General features: G+C 45.0%; 1 protein-coding gene across 2 annotated transcripts in view; it reads left to right on the top strand.

Moving 5' to 3' along the window:
- The window catches only part of ITIH2 (inter-alpha-trypsin inhibitor heavy chain 2), a 40,351-nt gene that overhangs the window by 1,150 nt on the left and 20,703 nt on the right, over positions 1 to 18,498 (top strand). For both annotated transcript variants that reach the window (XM_082238789.1, XM_082238788.1), the window contains exons 2-11: positions 839 to 904; positions 3,851 to 3,886; positions 6,688 to 6,860; positions 7,933 to 8,037; positions 10,766 to 10,928; positions 11,643 to 11,750; positions 13,187 to 13,315; positions 13,860 to 13,976; positions 15,318 to 15,486; positions 18,065 to 18,190. In XM_082238789.1, the coding sequence (XP_082094915.1) occupies positions 839 to 904; positions 3,851 to 3,886; positions 6,688 to 6,860; positions 7,933 to 8,037; positions 10,766 to 10,928; positions 11,643 to 11,750; positions 13,187 to 13,315; positions 13,860 to 13,976; positions 15,318 to 15,486; positions 18,065 to 18,190 (1,192 nt within the window). The remainder of the gene's footprint in view (positions 1 to 838; positions 905 to 3,850; positions 3,887 to 6,687; positions 6,861 to 7,932; positions 8,038 to 10,765; positions 10,929 to 11,642; positions 11,751 to 13,186; positions 13,316 to 13,859; positions 13,977 to 15,317; positions 15,487 to 18,064; positions 18,191 to 18,498) is intronic.

Genomic DNA, 18,498 nt, shown 5'->3' with positions numbered 1-18,498 from the left:
ATTGGAGCCTCAGCTTCAGGATCTGTCCTTCCAGTGAGCACTCAGGGCTGATTTCCTTCAGAATGGAGAGGTTTGGTCTTCTTGCAGTTCATGGGACTCTCAAGAGTCTCCTCCAGCACCATAATTCAAAAGCATCCATTCTTCGGCAATCAGCCTTCTTTATGGTCCAGGTCTCACTTCCATACATCACTACTGGGAAAACCATAGCTTTAACTATACGGACCTTTGTTGGCAAGGTGATGTCTCTGAATAGGAGTCTCCCAACAGTTCTCAGCACCCTGAATGAACTACAACTCCCAGGATTCCTTGCAGGAAGCCATGGCCGCTAACGTGGTATAACAAGGCTTTAAATGGGGCCTCAATCGGATGGGGATTCATGCTTCTGCATCTGCGTGTTCTTGGCGAGGGTATATTCTCTCGTTAGTAGCCGACTTCTAAAGTTTTGGCACCATTGCAAAATTCGGATATGTGCAAATTTCAGAGTTTTAGATGTGTTTCGGCTTGCGTATCATTTTGGAAAGCACAGATTTGATAGATTTAAATGTGCACCGAACCAAATGTCTCCTCCATCCCAAATCCCAGGACAACACTCTCTGATTCTTGATAGTCCAGCTAGGCATAACGTTTTGCAGATCAGTACGCAACGGGAGTAACAAATGCACATCAATTGTGCATCCTACACAAAGCGAATTGCTGTTGTCTAGTCATCTTGGGTTGCTTGCAGCCTCCGTTAGCTTGACCGTCTTCATTCGCTTTCGGGTGGTAAGTTCACCATTGGTGTGTCTTGAACTGAACACATACCTTGCTCCCCTGATCTTGGCATTGGTTTTTTCCCTAGGATCTGGTTGATGTGAAGATTGATGGGTTCTCTGCGAGATCCGCTCTGCACCATGGCAGATACCAGGTACAAATTGCTCACTTATTTACTTATTTTACAAAGCACAGAAGGGAAAGACGTATAATGAAGAGGAGGAGAAAAACAGAATAGATACCTTGCAAAGCAAATAATTTATCTTAGAAGACATCTGCAGGCAGGCCTGTTTAGGGAAGTTCTTAATATTTGACGTATTATTGTGCTTTTAATTTTCTGTTGGGAGCTGATACCCCAGATTGGCTGGGGAAACTCAGCCAGATGGGCGGGGTATAAATAATAAATTATTATTATTATATTATTATTACTTAAATCCTGTGAGGTGATCTGCTCTTGGAATGTTGCACTCCCTCGAGTGGTTTTTTCTTTTTCTAACAAACATTTTTTTACTTGGTTTTTAAACAAATGCAAATGCAAGAACCATTAAACACTTTTCCAGCAGTACATCTAATGAAGTTTGTTTTATCCATTGTCTCTAGACATACACTTACATATTCAGCATTAAAACATATTACTCAACGTAACCCCTCCACTGAGAATATTGAACGTTTTGGTATAAAAAAGTCTTGAGATTTCGGTCATTAACATAGTTAAAGAAAGGGGACCATGTTTCTTGAAAGGTGTCTCTATTCATTATGCCTTTAATGGCCCTCCTATATCTGGTGAAAGGGACGTGGGTGGCGCTGTGGGTTAAACCACAGAGCCTAGGGCTTGCCGATCAGAAGGTTGGCGGTTCGAATCCCCGCAACAGGATGAGTTCCCATTGCTCGGTCCCTGCTCCTGCCAACCTAGCAGTTCGAAAGTACATCAAAGTGCAAGTAGATAAATAGGTACCGCTCTGTCGGGAAGGTAAATGGCATTTCTATGTGCTGCTCTGGTTCGCCAGAAGCGGCTTAGTCATGCTGGCCACATGACCCGGAAGCTGTACGCCGGCTCCCTCGGCCAGTAAAGCGAGATGAGCGCCGCAACCCCAAAGTCGGCCACAACTGGACCTAATGTCCAGGGGTCCCTTTACCTTTTTATGTCTGGTGAGATGCTCAGACATTGCTATATCCCAGATATTATTTCCCCATATATTCAGGGGTATTTCAGGCTGGTTCTTCCGTTGCTGAGCTAATCATGCTGCGGTCAGTTAGAAGCCGACTAGTTTGCTGTGGCGCAGGCTGAAGCCTAAGTCTATGTCCAAAGACAGTTGGGCTAAGGCAGGATTCGGAGAAATGGGTTGGCCTGTAATTGCAGGTATAATGGAGAATACAGTGGTGCCTCGCAAGACGAAAAGAATCCGTTCTGTGATTCTCTTCGTCTAGCGGTTTTTTCGTCTTGCGAAGCAAGCCCATTGAAGGATTAGCAGATTAACACTATTAGCGGCTTTTAGCAGCTAATCTGCTGATCGGATCAGCTGATAAGCGGCTTAGCGGCTTAGAAAAAGGGGGGGAGGGAAAAAACCAGCAGAAACTCGCAAGACATTGTCGTCTTGCGAAGCAAGCCCATAGGAAATTCATTTTGCAAAGCACCTCCGAAACGGAAAACTCTTTCGTCTAGCGAGTTTTCCGTCTTGCGAGGCATTCGTCTTGCGGGGCACCACTGTACTCTATCCCAAAAGTTTTCAAAATAAGGGCATTCCCACCAAACATGAATAAATGAATCAAGCTTGCCACCTCCAGTGCTGCAGGTTCTCTGTTTCTCAATGCCAGATGCAAGTTGGACGGGCGTTGTTGTTGTTGTTGTTGTTGTTGTTTTATTATTATTTTATACCCCGCCCATCTGGCTGGGCTTCCCCAGCCACTCTGGGGAATCAGCTCCCAACAGAACATTAAAAGGACAATAAAACTTTTTTCTGACCTACGTTGGAGGCATCTGACTGGCTATTGTGAGAACAGGACGTGTGACCTTGTGTGTCTTCTGAAGTTCTTTAGGTTCTTACATTCACACAAGCTTTGTGTGCCGGAGGGCTCTGAGTCAATTCCAGTTTAAAAAGGATCAGCTAGATGATAGACCTTCCTCTGCCTGAGACTCTGAACTTCTGCCAATCAGTGTAGACAGTGTAGACCAGTGGTCTAGGTGGGCCCCTGGTATAAGGCAGCTGTGTATGTTACTATTCATTCAACCATTTTTAACCCAAGGTATTTATATAGGGCTGGATTTAGGTTTGATGAGGCCCTACGCTGATGAAGGTAATGGGACTGTCCTTTGTCAACAACAAATTGTCGCTGTTTTTCGTGTCGAATATATACCATATGGTAATTTATGGAGGTAATAGGTATCTAAAGCCATTTGCACATAACAAAACATGTATTTTATCAAAGTAATTGTGGAAATGAAATACAATTAAGAATAAGTATATTAACAGTGAAATACAATTAAGAAGAAGTACCGGTATATTAACAGTGAAATAATTATTAAGCTCTAACTTAAAATGATTTTTTATCCATAACAAACTTAATAATGCAAACACATTGGCATTCGGCAATAACAAAAGTTCCTTTAGAAACACAATTTACAAAGACTCATAATCTAGTCTCTAGAAACTTGCTATAACGTGAAATAATAATAGCAAACCAGTGATTTTTTTAGGGAGCAGGCTAGCAGGTGGAGCCCATTACTTACATCAGGCTTCCTCGACCTCGGCCCTCCAGATGTTTTGAGACTACAATTCCCATCATCCCTGACCACTGGTCCTGCTAGCTAGGGATCATGGGAGTTGTAGGCCAAAAACATCTGGAGGGCTGAGGTTAAGGAAGCCTGACTTACATCATAGGAGCCTACACAACACAAAACACTGTTGCTGTTATGTAGGTTTCACTTTATTTGTTTTTTATCTTATATTTTGGAAATGTACATCCAGGTTTTTTTCCTTTAAATTTTTTTGGGGCCCCCAAGAGAGTGTTTAGCTTATACGTATATATGGCACTGTATTTATACAAGTATGAAGTCTAAGTCTTGGTTCTCATTTCATTCAACTCCCCCTCCCCACCCCAGAGAAGCACATCCGGTGATGACGACTCAGGAGAATTGGTGAGCCTGCCTATTGATTTTTCCTCTTTCTCTTCTATAATTTCCTGCCCCCACCCTCGACCCAGTTAACCATTAGCAGGAGATCAATCCCACTGTTTGTTCAGAGTCCCCCCCCCCAACCCCTTGATCTAGGTACCAGGATATTAACCAGCTAGGGTTTGGAAACAGTTGCACAATATTGTCCTAGGAGGCTGGAATGCAGATTGACAAAGCGCCTCACCTCAGGCGGGAGCACGTCATAAGGCACTTGTATTTTTCTTTCCAGAACATAATTACAGGATTTTACAGTCTTTTGTTATTAGCCTGCAATCAATATATTTCTATACGCCATTTTATTTTAATATGCAATCTGTTGTGCGGTTTTATATTGTCACGTATGTTTATAAGACCACTGATTTTATTTACCGTATTTTTCGCACCATAGGGCGCACCGGACCATAGGGCGCACCTAGTTTTGGGAGGCGGAAAACAAGAAAAAATTATTCTGAACCCCAGAAGCCAGAACAGCAAGAGGGATCTGGCTTCTGGGATACCGTGTGGCTGTTCTGGCTGCTGGGATAACCGCGCCAAGCCTCTTCAGGGTCGTGGGATGAAGGCTCCCCCTGCCCGAAGAGGCTGCGCAGGGCTAAGGCAGAAGCCAGGATAGACGCGTCGCTGAAGGGGCACTGCACCTTCTCTCTCTCTGTGCAGCACCCCTCCTTCACAGGAAAGGTGCTGCGCAGAAAGGGAGAAGGCGCAGCACCCTTCAGCGAAGCTGGAGAAGGAACAGAAGGAGACCCTTCTGTTCCTCCTCGGGCTTCGCTGGACAGGCGCGTCGCTGTGAAGCGGGAGGAGGAACAGAAGGAGTCCCTTCTGTTCCTCCTCCGGCTTCGCATGACAGGCGTGTCGTTCAAGGGGCGCTGCGCCTTCTCTCTCTCTCTGCGCAGCGCCTCTCCTTCACAGGAGAGGCGCTGTGCAGAGAAGGAGAGGAGGCAGCGCCCCTTCAGCGAAGCTGGAGAAGGAACAGAAGGAGACTCTTCTGTTCCTCCTTCGGCTTCCAGGACAGGCGCGTTGCTCAAGGGGCGCTGCGCCTTCTCTCTCTCTGCGCAGCGCCTCTGCTTCACAGGAGAGGCGCTGCGCAGAGAGGGAGAAGGCGCAGCGCCCTTCAGCAAAGCTGGAGAAGGAACAGAAGGAGAACCTTCTGTTCCTCCTCGGGCTTCGCTTGATAGGCGCGTTGCTCAAGGGGTGCTGCGCCTTCTCTCTCTCTCTGCGCAGCGCCTCTCCTTCACAGGAGAGGCGCTGCGCAGAGAGGGAAAAGGCGCAGCACCCTTCAGCGAAGCTGAACAGAAGGAGACCCTTCTGTTCCTCCTTCGGCTTCCAGGACAGGCACGTCGCCGCGAAGCCAAGGAGCCTGCATTCGCTCCATAGGACGCACACACATTTCCCCTTCATTTTTGGAGGGGAAAAAGTGCGTACTATAGAGCGAAAAATACGGTATATCTTGCAAAACTGTAGGTTAACTTATGGGTTGTTGTTTTTTACCATCTGATTTCACCCGTAATTGTAACGTACATTCTATATGTTATGTAAACAGCTTAGAGGTTTAGATGATTATGCCTGTTGAATAAATAGACACCTGGGGTGGCAGTGGCTCGATTTGGCTCTCGGCGCCTTCTCATGTGGCCAGTCCTCATTTTGGGACCCCTCTGACAACAGATCCATCTCTGTCTACTTTCACAAACCTTCTCATGATCACTCATTGCTGGGGCTGGTGGCAGCTGAAGTCCAGCAACATGCCATGGGTTCCTTACCGCCTTCTCAAGATCCTCAGTGAATATAGGGGCACAGTCAGCTCAGATGATGATCTCTAGCCTGGACTGATTCAGGAAAGGCTTCTCAAAACAAGTGCATCACTTGGCAAACCTTCTCCGAATCTCCCCACCCTAGAGATAATAAGCTGAGCTGACCATTCCCCAGGGCTGGATTTAGGTTTGATGAGGCCCTAAGCTGCTGAAGGTAATGGGGCCCTTTATATGTCCAGCTGTCCTTTGTCAACAACAAATTGTCACTGTTTTTGTGTGTTGACTATATGCTATATGGTCATTTATGGACCTAATAGGTATCTAAAGCCATTTGCACATAACAAAATACATATTTTATCAGAGTAATTTGTTTTTTATCTTGGAAATGTACATCCAGGTTTTTTCCTTTAATTTTTTGGGGGCCCCCCAAGAGAGTGGGGCCCTAAGCTATAACTTGTTTAGCTTATACGTAACTCCGGCACTGTCATTCCCCATAGCTTCCATTTGCCTTTTTTTCTATGATGCCTTTACTTCTTGTTCACTTCTGTCTGTGTCATCCAACGTAGACCGAGAATCCTCCAACTAAGGGACCGTGCAGCATGTTTGTTCTGTACGCCACCAAGAGCCCTGATGGATTTAAGCAAGGGATCCAGTTGCTCAACCATGAGAGAATCAAAGCATCCCTTGGGGAAAGTTCTAGGGATATGCGTACAGTGGTACCTCGGTTGAAGTCCTGTTTACGAAGTCCTGTTTACAAACGATTTGGTTTACGAACACCACAAAACCGGAGGTAGTGTTCTGGTTTGCGAACTTTACCTCAGTCTAAGAACGGAATCCGAATGGTGGAAGGGCACCAGTGACAGGAGGCCTCATTATGGAAAGTGTGCCTCAGTTTAAGAACAGTTTCGGTTTAAGAACGGACTTCCAGAACGGATTAAGTTCGTAAACCGAGGTACCACTGTATTTGGAGTTGCACCTGTCCCTTCTCTGACTCCTGTCCAAATATGTTGATTCCTCCAGGTGGCGGGCGATGACAACATAATCCTCCATAGCTACACGGTCCAGTCCACCATCACATCTCGACTGGCCAACACGATGGTGAGGACCAAAGTGGAAAACCGAGCCAGACACCCACAGAACCTGGTTTTTGATGTTCAGATCCCCAAAGGGGCTTTCATTCACAACTTTACCATGTAAGTAAGAGCTAGCCTGCTTCCAACAGTTGGTATATGTGCAGCTGACTGTCTATAGCAGGAGTGGGGAGACTTGAGGGTACAGTCGTACCTCGGAGGTCGAACAGAATCTGTTCCAGAAGTCTCTTTGACTCCTGAAACATTTGACTTCCAAAGCGTGCCTTCTGATTGGCTGCAGGAAGCTCCTGCAGGCAATTGGAAGCCCCATCAGACGTTTGGCTTCCAAAAGAATGTTCGAAAACCGGAACAATTACTTCTGGATTTTGATTGTTGGGGAGCCGAAATGTTTGACTCCCAAGGCGTTTGAGAGCTGAGGTATGACTTTATTATTATTATTATTAATAATAATAATAATAATAATAATAATACGCCGTCACTCTGGGCAGCTTCCAGCGCCTATAAAAAAAAAAAAACTACTTTAAAAAAAAACTTGAACCAGGCATGAACTAGAGGTTCCTGCAGAAAAACAGACACCACTTTTTAATTTTATTAATTTATTTGTATATGTACTGCCCTTCATCCAAATATCTCAGGATAAAAAAATACAAAATACAAAAAACAAAATACATAATAAAAACAAGAACAAAACAAACCCATACCCACCCCCCTCCCACAAGCACATTTATTTCAAGAAAAATTCCGATGGCACATTATTCCACATCCTGGGACCTGAGGGAACCACAGCCATTCTCCTTTCAGATCACAATCATTCTTCAGAGGTATTTCTCGTGCTGCAGTGACAAAGGAATTCCCCTGCATTCCTCACACCTCCAGTACCATTCCCCATCAACCAACAAGAAAAGAAATCACCTTTGAGAACTGTCAAATTATTGTCAGAGAAATTGTCATGGGATTTTTGTCATGCTTAGCTTATCATTCCAGGAGGCTGAGGGACGCATGGATGAAAATTTGTGTTTGTGGTGATATCATTTTTGGCTATATATATATATATATATATATATATATATATATGAAAAAGTAGAAAAAACAGGAAAATTGCCCTCTCCTCCTTCCAAGTACTTTGCAGTTGTTGATAAGATTCCTTGTTTGTGACTGGCTTTCTGCCCCTCAGGAATGTCAACGGCATCACATTCACTAGTTCCGTGAAGGAAAAATCTGCAGCCAGAAGTCAATATGCCCAAGCGAGGGCGAAAGGCAAAGCTGCAGGAATATTGAGGTATGAACCTGACTTCATATCTACAGTGGTGCCCCGCAAGACGAATGCCTCGCAAGACGGAAAACTCGCTAGACGAAAGAGTTTTCCATTTTGGAGGTGCTTCGCAAAACAAATCTCCTTTGGGCTTGCTTCGCAAGACGAAAATGTCTTGTGAGTTCCTGCTGGGGTTTTTCCCTCCCCCCCTTTTTCTAAGCCTATAAGCCGCTTATCAGCTGATCCGCTAAGCCGCTAAGCCGCTAAAAGCCGCTAAAAGCCGCTAATAGCGCTAATAGCACTAATCCTCTAATCCGTCAATGGGCTTGCTTTGCAAGACGAAAAAACCGCTAGACGAAGAGAATCAAGAACGGATTCTTTTCGTCTTGCGAGGCACCACTGTATCTATCTATCTATCTATCTATCTATCTATCTATCTATCTCGATCACCTATCATCTATCTATCTATCTATCATCTATCTATCATCTATCTATCTTTCATCTCTCTATCTTTCATCTCTCTATCTGTCATCTATCTTCTATCTATCATCTATCTATCATCTATCTCTATCTATCATCTATCTATCTATCTATCTATCATCTATCTATCTACCTATCTACCTATCTACCTATCTACCTATCTACCTATCTACCTATCTACCTATCTACCTATCTATCTATCTAGAGTGATGGACTAGGAGCTGGGAGACCAGGTTTCAAATCACCGCTCTGCCATGAAGTTTACCTGGTGACCTTGGGCCAGTCAGTGTCTGTTGGCCAACTCTACCTCACAGGGTCGTTGTTTTGAGGGTGAAATGGGGAGGAGGGATCTTGAGGTCCTTGGAAAAAAAGGTGGGAGTCAAATGAATAAAATTTAAAAGGATGAATTCTCTCCTTGAGGGCCTCAGTCTCCAAAACCCAAAGGCCCATTTTAAATGGATGGAGAGATTGGTAGAAAGGCTTAGCTCTCCCAGAAGTATTGGGAGAGCTCTGGGGGAGTGGGGAATCTGTTGCCGATCAATGCCTTATAGAACATATTTCTGTGGAATGCCATAGTGAACCATCTGCAGAAATGGCTTTCGAATAAAAAGTGTTGGTCACCTTAATGGGCAATAGGTGCCCCAGTGAACACTAGACATGGCAAGCTAAGCCTGCAACAAATAACTACCGGTTTATCCTCACCTTCGAACAGGTGTGCAGACTGCCAGCCAGCCAGCCATTCCCTATTCCAGGATACTCCATTCCATGCCCCCTTTCCATGGCTACAATGCTCAGTTTTGGTTTGGAGGGGGGATGTTACCCCTTAGGGCTTTTAAAAACATGTCTTGTAGTTCTGCAAACCTCCCGAGTTCACTGCCAGAGTGATATTTAGGTCTGTAGCCTTCTTGTTCAAAGAACTACCACTATTATGAACTGTTTGAGAGATTTCTAGGGGCAACTGGCTGACCACCGTTGGAAACAGATTTCTGGCCAATATTGGTCTGATCCACATAGGCAGTCCTTATATTTGAATGCCAGAAGGATGGCAAAGAACCAGCTCATTGATTCCCGGTTCATATAAGCTTATTTTTAATAAGGCAGAAGCACAAGATGTTGGCTTGTCAGGGGACTGGTGAACCAGTCCTCCAAAAGCCTCAGAGCAATCCTTGTGTCCTGGCTTCACCCACTTTTTAATTTTAATTTTTAATTTGATTTTCTGGCACATGACGACTCGTCATGTGGATCAGTGTCATCTTGAGTCCTCGGATGCTGTTGGACCACAACTTCCATCGCCCCCTTGACTGTTGGCGAAATCAGCTGGGGATGATGGGAGTTGTGGTCCACCCAATCAGCTGGGAATGATGGGAATTGTAGTCCACCCAATCAGCTGAGGGTGATGGGAGTTATAGTCCTCCCAATCAACTGAGGATTATGGGAATTGTGGTCCATCCAATCAGCTGGGGATGATGGGAGTTGTGGTCCACCCAATCAGCTGGGAATGATGGGAATTTTAGTCCACCCAATCAGCTGAGGGTGATGGGAGTTATAGTCCCAATCAACTGAGGATTATGGGAATTGTGGTCCATCCAATCAGCTGGGGATGATGGGAGTTGTGGTCCACCCAATCAGCTGGGAATGATGGGAATTGTAGTCCACCCAATCAGCTGAGGGTGATGGGAGTTATAGTCCTCCCAATCAACTGAGGATTATGGGAATTGTGGTCCATCCAATCAGCTGGGGATGATGGGAGTTGTGGTCCACCCAATCAGCTGAGGGTGATGGGAGTTATAGTCCCAATCAACTGAGGATTATGGGAATTGTGGTCCATCCAATCAGCTGGGGATGATGGGAGTTGTGGTCCACCCAATCAGCTGAGAATGATGGGAGTTGTAGTCCACCCAATCAGCTGAGGATCATGGGAGTTGTAGTCCACCCAATCAGCTGAAGATGATGGGAGTTGTAGTCCACTTCTGGGGAACTCCAACAATGAACACTTATCTAGATGATCTTGAGGTGCCTGGAAGCTTTCCCAAGCCTGGTGCAACATATATGATTAGCAGAGAAGGTTAAATTGGTTATCAAATAAAATAAAATGGTTGTGTGGAAGATTTGTTTTCTGATGAACTGAATGGAAAATATGTTAAAGTGCAAAGATTATTATGAGATGTTTGGGGTCCTCTACTTGCCCCTGACTCAATTTACTGCTGGCATTTCTGTGGCATGTTAAGGGCTAGGGTGTTTCTCCTCCCCTGTGTGTATTGATGACTGAATTCAGGAGCAACACACTGGACATGGAGAACTTCAAAGCTGAACTCAACGTGCCAGGAGGAACCAAAGTCCAGTTTGAAATCCATTACCAAGAGCCAATTCGGAGGAAGCTATCAACGTACGAACATGTTATCCCCCTTCAGCCAGGCAGGCTGGCCAAACACTTGGAGGTAAAGCGAAAAGACAGGGCTGGAATTGTGGGTTTGGAGCACCACTTTAAAGACTTAGTTAATTTAATTTGTGGTCATATTTCATCAGAAATCTCTCAACAAAAAGGAATCTGTGTAACACAACACGAATTCCGTGTTCGAACCAAAGGAATGCTTGTGAGAGCCAGTGTGGTGTAGTGGTTAAGAGCAGTAGACTCATAATCTGGGGAACCGGGTTTGCGTCTCCGCTCCTCCACATGCAGCTGCTGGGTGACCTTGGGCTAGTCACACTTCTCTGAAGTCTCCCAGCCTCACTCACCTCACAGAGTGTTTGTTGTGGGGGAGGAAGGGAAAGGAGAATGTTAGCCGCTTTGAGACTCCTTCAGGTAGTGATAAAGCAGGATATCAAAGCCAAACTCTTCTTCTTCTTGTGCTGCTGCTACTACTGATTTTATGAAATAATTAAAAAAACACTAATTGCAATTCCACATTTGAAGTGCCGCAAATAAGCATCTCTGAACAATGTACACAAAACAAAACACAAATATAAATCATGCCCAATTATCAGAATATATTAAGATGCATCAAAACGCAGCGTAATTTTGAAGCCATCCTAAATCGGAGATTCTTCCTGGCATGCTTTGGAAAGATGCACCACATTTTTCTAGAGATGTTCCTGTTATTTCACTGTTTCTGTTTGTTGCTTCTAAACTCCTCTGCACTGTGTGACCACAGGTGGACGTTCGCATCATCGAGCCTCAGGGCCTTCACTTTGTCCATGTCCCCAGTTCACTTGGAGACCAGTTTGAAGGTGTCCATACTATCTCCAAAGGAGAGAAAAAGGTAATGGGGACAGTCTCCCTGGGGGGAGAAACAGAGCTGCTGTTGGGGCAGGATTCTGGGGGCGGGAACACAGGGTCCCACACAGCAGGAGAAGCAGGAGGGATCCACAAACCCAAACGGGTGGCTTTCCACGTTTTGAAGGAAGTGCTGTCCCCATCTAAATAGGAACCACTCCTTAAGACCACAAAGTCCAGACTGGTGAACCTCAGAAATGTTAGAAACCTGGAAGGTTCAGGGGCAGATAAAAGAAAGTACTTTTTCATGTAGTGCATAGTTACACTATGGAACCCCCTCATGAGGCAGTTTTGGATGGTTTTAAATAATGTTTAGGCACATTCATGGAGTTTAAGGCGACCAGTGGCTACTAGTCATGATTACTAGTCATGAGGGATGCGGATGGAGGGCGCTGTGGTCTAAACCACTGAGCCTCTTGGGCTTGCCGATCAGAAGGCCAGTGGTTCGAATCCCCACAGCGAGGTGAGATCCTGTTTCTCTGTCCCAGCTCCTGCCAACCTAGCAGTTCGAGAGCACACCAGTGCAAGTAGATAAATAGGTACCACTGCAGCAGGAAAGTAAAGGGTGTTTCTCTGTGCTTTGGTTTCCATCATGATGTTCCATTGCGCCAGAAGCAGTTTAGTCCCGAGTTTGCCTATGCCTGTTCTATATCCTCCACAGTTTTGCAATGGAAGGAAAATTTGTTTTGATGTTAAAGGGCCTAATCCAGACTGAGATTGCAGTTGGAGGGGGAGGAATAAAGCCCCTGTAACTGAAATCCCAATCTGGGATTTATTTAAACCCATGCATGCATAAAATTGCTTGTTTATCCAAATGGCACTGCATGAAACCATCCAGAGAATATAACCGAGGGGCAGTGTAAAAACATTTAGAATAGACAGATAGTTGTTTTTTTAATTCTGCGTCATCTGCAAATGCAGGACTGAAAGGGGAAAGGAGAGCTTTTAAAACTGCCCGCAGGTTTTGCATTCAAATTATAGCTGTGGTTTATGCAAATACAAGGGGACACAGGTGGCACTGTTGGTTAAACCAAAGAGCCTAGGGCTTGCTGATCAGAAGGTCGGCGGTTTGAATCCCCATGACGGGGTGAGCTCCCGTTGCTCGGTCCCTGCTCCTGCCAACCTAGCAGTTCAAAAGCACGTCAAAGTGCAAGTAGATAAATAGGTACCGCTCTGGCGGGAAGGTAAACGGCATAAGCGTGCGCTGCTCTGGTTCGCCAGAAGCGGCTTAGTAATACTGGCCACATGATCCGGAAGCTGTACGCCGGCTCCCTCGGCCAATAAAGTGAGATGAGCACTGCAACCCCAGAGTCGGTCACGACTGGACCTAATGGTCAGGGGTCCCTTTACCCTTTACCTTTATGCAAATACAATCGGTTGCATGAAAATGCCTCACTTATGCCATTGTGATCTTCCTTCAAGGCTCATGTATCCTTCAAACCAACAGTGGCCCAGCAACGAAAGTGTCCCACCTGTTCTTCTACAGCCGTCGATGGCCATTTTGTGGTCACTTACGATGTCAACAGAGACAGCAAAGCTGGCGAACTGGAGGTACATTAGCTCTGCAGATGGGGAGCACATTAAAGAGCATGCTTAGAAATGCGGGCTAGATAGTCGTCTATCAATTGGACTCTCTGGCACCAAAGCAAACAGCTTGGGGAGACACAGGCTAAAATATTCCATAGGAATGAGCAAGACATAACTGCTTATTATTTTGATTTCATGACCCACAAGGGTTGCCAGAAGTCGTGACCATTTCAGAACTTCCAAAAATAAAATACCGTATTTTTCGCTCTATAAGATGCACCAGACCATAAGATGCACCTAGTTTTGGGAGGAAGAAAATAAGAAAAAAATTATTCTGAATCCCAGAAGCCAGAACAGCAAGAGGGATCGCTGCGCAGTGAAAGCAGCAGTCCCTCTTGCTGTTCTGGCTTCTGGGATAGCTGCGCAGCCTGCATTCGCTCCATAAGACGCACACACATTTCCCCTTACTTTTTAAGAGGGAAAAAGTGAGTCTTATAGAGCAAAAAATACGGTACCTTCTATATTCCTTTTCTAGGAAACAGCCGAGTCCCTTCTTTTTATTTTGCAGATCTTCAACGGGTATTTTATCCACTACTTTGCTCCTGAAAACCTGGATCCTCTTCCGAAAAACATCCTCTTTGTGATCGATGTCAGCGGTTCAATGTGGGGATTGAAAATGAGGCAGGTAAGTGGCTGAAGCAACAAGACATCCATCTTGGCAAGGTGTCATCCTTTGGATAGAAGATGGTTTCATTGTTGCTGCTTTTTTAAGAAATCAGAGGCAGGGGAACCTTTTTCCAGCCTGATGGTGGCATTCGTTTCTGATCTAGCCTGAGGCAAAATTTTGCAGAGCTTCGTGAAAAAGACCAATGGAATCAGTTTGACCTGGTGAAAGGTAACGTGTGTTTGGAGGGGAATAAAACACCGAATGTCCAGATTATTTAAAGAAATATTATTACAGTGATACCTCGGGTTAAGAACTTATGGTAATTCGTTCTGGAGGTCCGTTCTTAACCTGAAACTGTTCTTAACCTGAGGTACCACTTTAGCTAATGGGGCCTCCCGCTGCCGCCGGAGCACGATTTCTGTTCTCATCCTGAAGCAAAGTTCTTAACCCGAGGTAATATTTCTGGGTTAGCGGAGTCTGTAACCTGAAGCGTCTGTAACCTGAAGCATCTGTAACCCGAGGTACCACTGTATATGATGAACACGCAATCAGGATTTGAACTATAAACAACAGAAGGGACTGAAGATTCCAGGAGTTTTGTTAAGGTTTAAGAGATAGAAGGCAGAGTACAGCAGAGAGGAACAGAAACACCTTGGAATAGGGGGTTGGGAAGTCGGGGGGAGGTTATTATCATGTATTGAAATGCATGTGTGAAAATTGGGAAAACTTAATAAGAAACTTCGGAGGGGGGTCTTTTAACAATGCAAGAGCTTGATACAGGAGTTAAGATAAGGAGCTGTTAACGGTTCGGGGTTGTTTATTTTTTCATGCCTCTAAGAGGTTTTTAATGGAAAGGGAAAGTGCGCATCAGGGTTTATGAGATTCCATAGGAGTTAACACTGGGGGACCAGCTGCCATCTCTGCATACCTGTATCCCTGAAATATAAACAGATGCCAGAGGGTTTGCGGCATGTCAGGTGTCCGTGCATCAACCACAGTAAGCTCTGACCCATTAAAACTAAAATTTATCCCCTAATAATGAAAAATGTAGTCCATAATCTTAAACACCCTTACAAGGGAGAAATCTCCACTGAAGACAGTGGGTTTTGCATCTGAGAAAATAGGCAAGGGATTGCATTTGAGGTCATCATCGCCGCAATTGTTGATGTCCAGATAGCTCACGAGATGAAGAAAATTGCACAATTCGCTAAGTTGCAAAATATAACAAAATTCAGTATCTGCCAGTCATTGTAGGCAATGCAGTGCTACAGTTGTGAAATGGATTAATGTTCTATGGTTTTACGTTATATGAATGGAGAGCAGCAACCATAGTTATCACTGCAACGGTTCATTTTACAGACGGTTGAAGCCATGAGAACCATCCTAGGGGAACTTCGCTCCGCAGACCAATTTTCAGTCGTCGACTTCAACCACAACGTCCGGTGCTGGAGAGACCAATTGGTGCAAGCCTCCAGATCGGAGACAGAAGCCGCAAAGAAGTACATTGAGGGGATCCATCCCAATGGAGGTGAGCATGGTCCCAAAGTAGGTTTATGGACTGCATCATAGAAGCAATTAGAGTCGGAGGGAATCTTGCAGATCATCGTGCACGAGCCCTTGCTCAGCACAGGAAGCTTCAAACCACAGCATTGCTGGTAGCAGGTCATCTCTCGGCTGTTGAAATGCTTCTGGTGAAAAAACCCATCACCTCCCAAAGCAAGCTCTTGCTTTTAATTTTCAGCTGAAATTTGTTTCTATTAAATTTGCATTACTTAGATCACTGGAGCAACGGTGAACTAGTCCAATCCATCTTCTCCATGACATCCTTTTCCCTTTTTGAAGACATCTCCCTTTAATCTTATATTCCCAGACTAAACACGCCCTGCTCTCGAAATCTCCAGTGCCAGATGGAATAACAGCAAAATATTACAAAAAACTAAGTGAGCAGCTGGTGAACCCTTTGAAAGACACAATGAAAGATTTTAAAAACAGGAGAAGTTCTGGAAACATGGAAAGAGGCCTATATAACTTTGATACCAAAGCAAGATTTGGATGTGACGTTAGTAAAAAATTATAGGCAGATTTATAGGCAGATCTCATTATTAAATAATGATTATAAATTATTTGTATTTGTATTGACAAATAGAATGATTTTTCTAAAAAAGAATTCATTCATCATGACCAGGCTGGATTCCTTCCAGGCAGACAAATTAAAGATAATATCAGAAATGTATTGAATATTATAGAGTACCTGGAAGTGAGAAATGAGAAAAAAGCAGCATTAATGTTCATAGATGCAGAAAAAGCATTTGATAACGTTTCTTGGAGCTTCATGAAGAGGGTGATGGAGGAGATGGGATTTGGAGTAAATTTTAATAGGGGAATGCCCACCATTTGTAGACGCCTCACCATCTTGGGTAACCCCCTTTTGCAGGACATGCTCTCGTTCAGCCTTCCCCAACCTGGTGCCCCCCCAGCTGTTTTGGACTACAGTTCTCCTTATTCCTGACCATTGGCCATGGGGACTGGGGCTGGTGGGAGTTGGAGTCCAACCACACTGGGGAGGGGCATCATGTTGGGGAAGGCAGCCCTACTTCACCAATATATATGAGAGAAAAATAAGCAACAGAGTCTCATGCATGCGGTTGGAGGCAGCAAGGCTTCTGAACAGCAGTTGCTGGAAACCAGAGGAGGAGGAGAGTGTTATTGTGCTTGAATCCTGCTTGCAGGTTTCTCACAGTCATCTGGTCAGCCACTGTGAGAATGGGATGTTAGTTTCTGTTTGCCACTGTGCAGCTGCTTGGAGTCACAGGACTCTGTTCACATTCCAGAGACCTTCTAGGCTGTTGGAAGTCTCACGGGAGACGGGAGACAGGATGTGACGTTAGTGGTTTCCTGTTCCGTTGTTCCTTAGTTGTTCAATTGCTCTCTGCTTTCATAAAGAGAGGATGTCTTTTCTGTCTGCATAGCTTAGAAATAAAACTCTTTGCAATGTAGCCATAAATCTCATCACTTCCGCATGCTGCTGGAAACTCCGCTTAAGGGGAACGTGCCTGAGGCCTCATCAAAGGCTCAGGTCGTTAATTATTTGTCGGAGGTGATTCCGAAGGCTTGGCCGGAGGAAAATGAGGCTTTATCAGCTTGGCAGAGTGGAGATGCCGACATGGGATGCTAGACTTCATGGGTCTCTGGTCTAATCCAGCAGCCTCTTCTTGTGTTCTCATGTTCTTGGGATCCACCTGCACTACAAGGAAGCTCTATAAGAGGCATCCCCCAACCTTCAACCCTCCAGATGTTTTGGACTACAATTCCTATCATCCCTGACCACTGGTCCTGTTAGCTAGGGATCATGGGAGTTGTAGGCCAAAACATCTGGAGGGCTGAGTTTGGGGATGCCTGATCTATAATCCTTTAAATACAAATTGAATTGTAATAGTTTCACCCAAAGAATCCTTGGATTTGTAGTTTGTTGAGAATGCTAAGCATTAGCTCTGCTCTCGGGATGATTTGGGAGTGACTGATCGTAGAATCATGGAATGGCAGGGTTGGGAGGGACCATGAGGGTCATCTAGTCCAACCTCCTGCAACGCAGGAATCTTTTGCCCACCGTGGGGCTCAAACCCACAACCCTGAGATTAAGAGCCTCATGCTCTACCGGCTGAGCTATCTGCAGTGATGATCCATTAAATCAGATTATGTACGCAGTATACTTGTAAAGCACATTTGAAGCGTGTTCCTCCCCCTGAAATCATTTTAGCTGCTGTAGTTCGTTAAGGGTCACTGGTAATTGTAACTCGAGGAAGAGGAGGAGTAGTAAATTATTGTACTCAGAATTCAGTGCTCCAAAATTAAGGGTCCGAAAGCCCCACTGAATACTATGCCTGCAATACTACGCTCACTTACCTGGAAGTAAGCCCAATTGAACTCAACTCATTGAAGCCGCACTGAACTTGGCTTTACCTTTGAGTAAACATCTATAGGACTGCTCTGTAACTCTCCCATTGATTGGGGGAAATAGGGATGTCCTTAAATTCAATAGGATTTAAATGTGCCTATTTCCCTCTGTATCTGTCTGCTTATTGCCTCTTTCTCATTTTTTGAAACAGGAACAAACATCAACGACGCCCTTCTCCGGGCCATCTTTATTTTAAATGAAGCTACAAGTCTAGGATTGTTGGATCCAAACTCTGTATCCATGATCGTGCTGGTGTCAGATGGAGATCCTACCGTTGGTAAGAATCCTGTGTCTACAATGTGGTCCTGTTGTTGTTGTTTAGTCGTTTACTTGTGTCCGACTCTTCGTGACCCCATGGACCAGAGCACGCCAGGCACTCCTGTCTTCCACTGCTTCCCGCAGTTTGGCCAAACTCATGCTGGTAGCTTCGAGAACACTATAGAACCATCTCGTCCTCTGTCGTCCCCTTCTCCTTGTGGTCCTAAACATGACTAACTAGCCTGTGGCACCACTGAGTTCAGTTAAACCTGTTGTGTGCATGCATGCATGTGCACACACACAATATCCTTTCCATTGCCCATTCAT

Source organism: Podarcis vaucheri, assembly GCF_965113315.1.
Source record: "Podarcis vaucheri genome assembly, chromosome: 10".
Lineage (NCBI taxonomy): Eukaryota > Metazoa > Chordata > Lepidosauria > Squamata > Lacertidae > Podarcis > Podarcis vaucheri.
The sequence above is the reverse complement of the archived record's forward strand: the minus strand, read 5'-3'. Positions and strand labels throughout refer to the sequence as shown.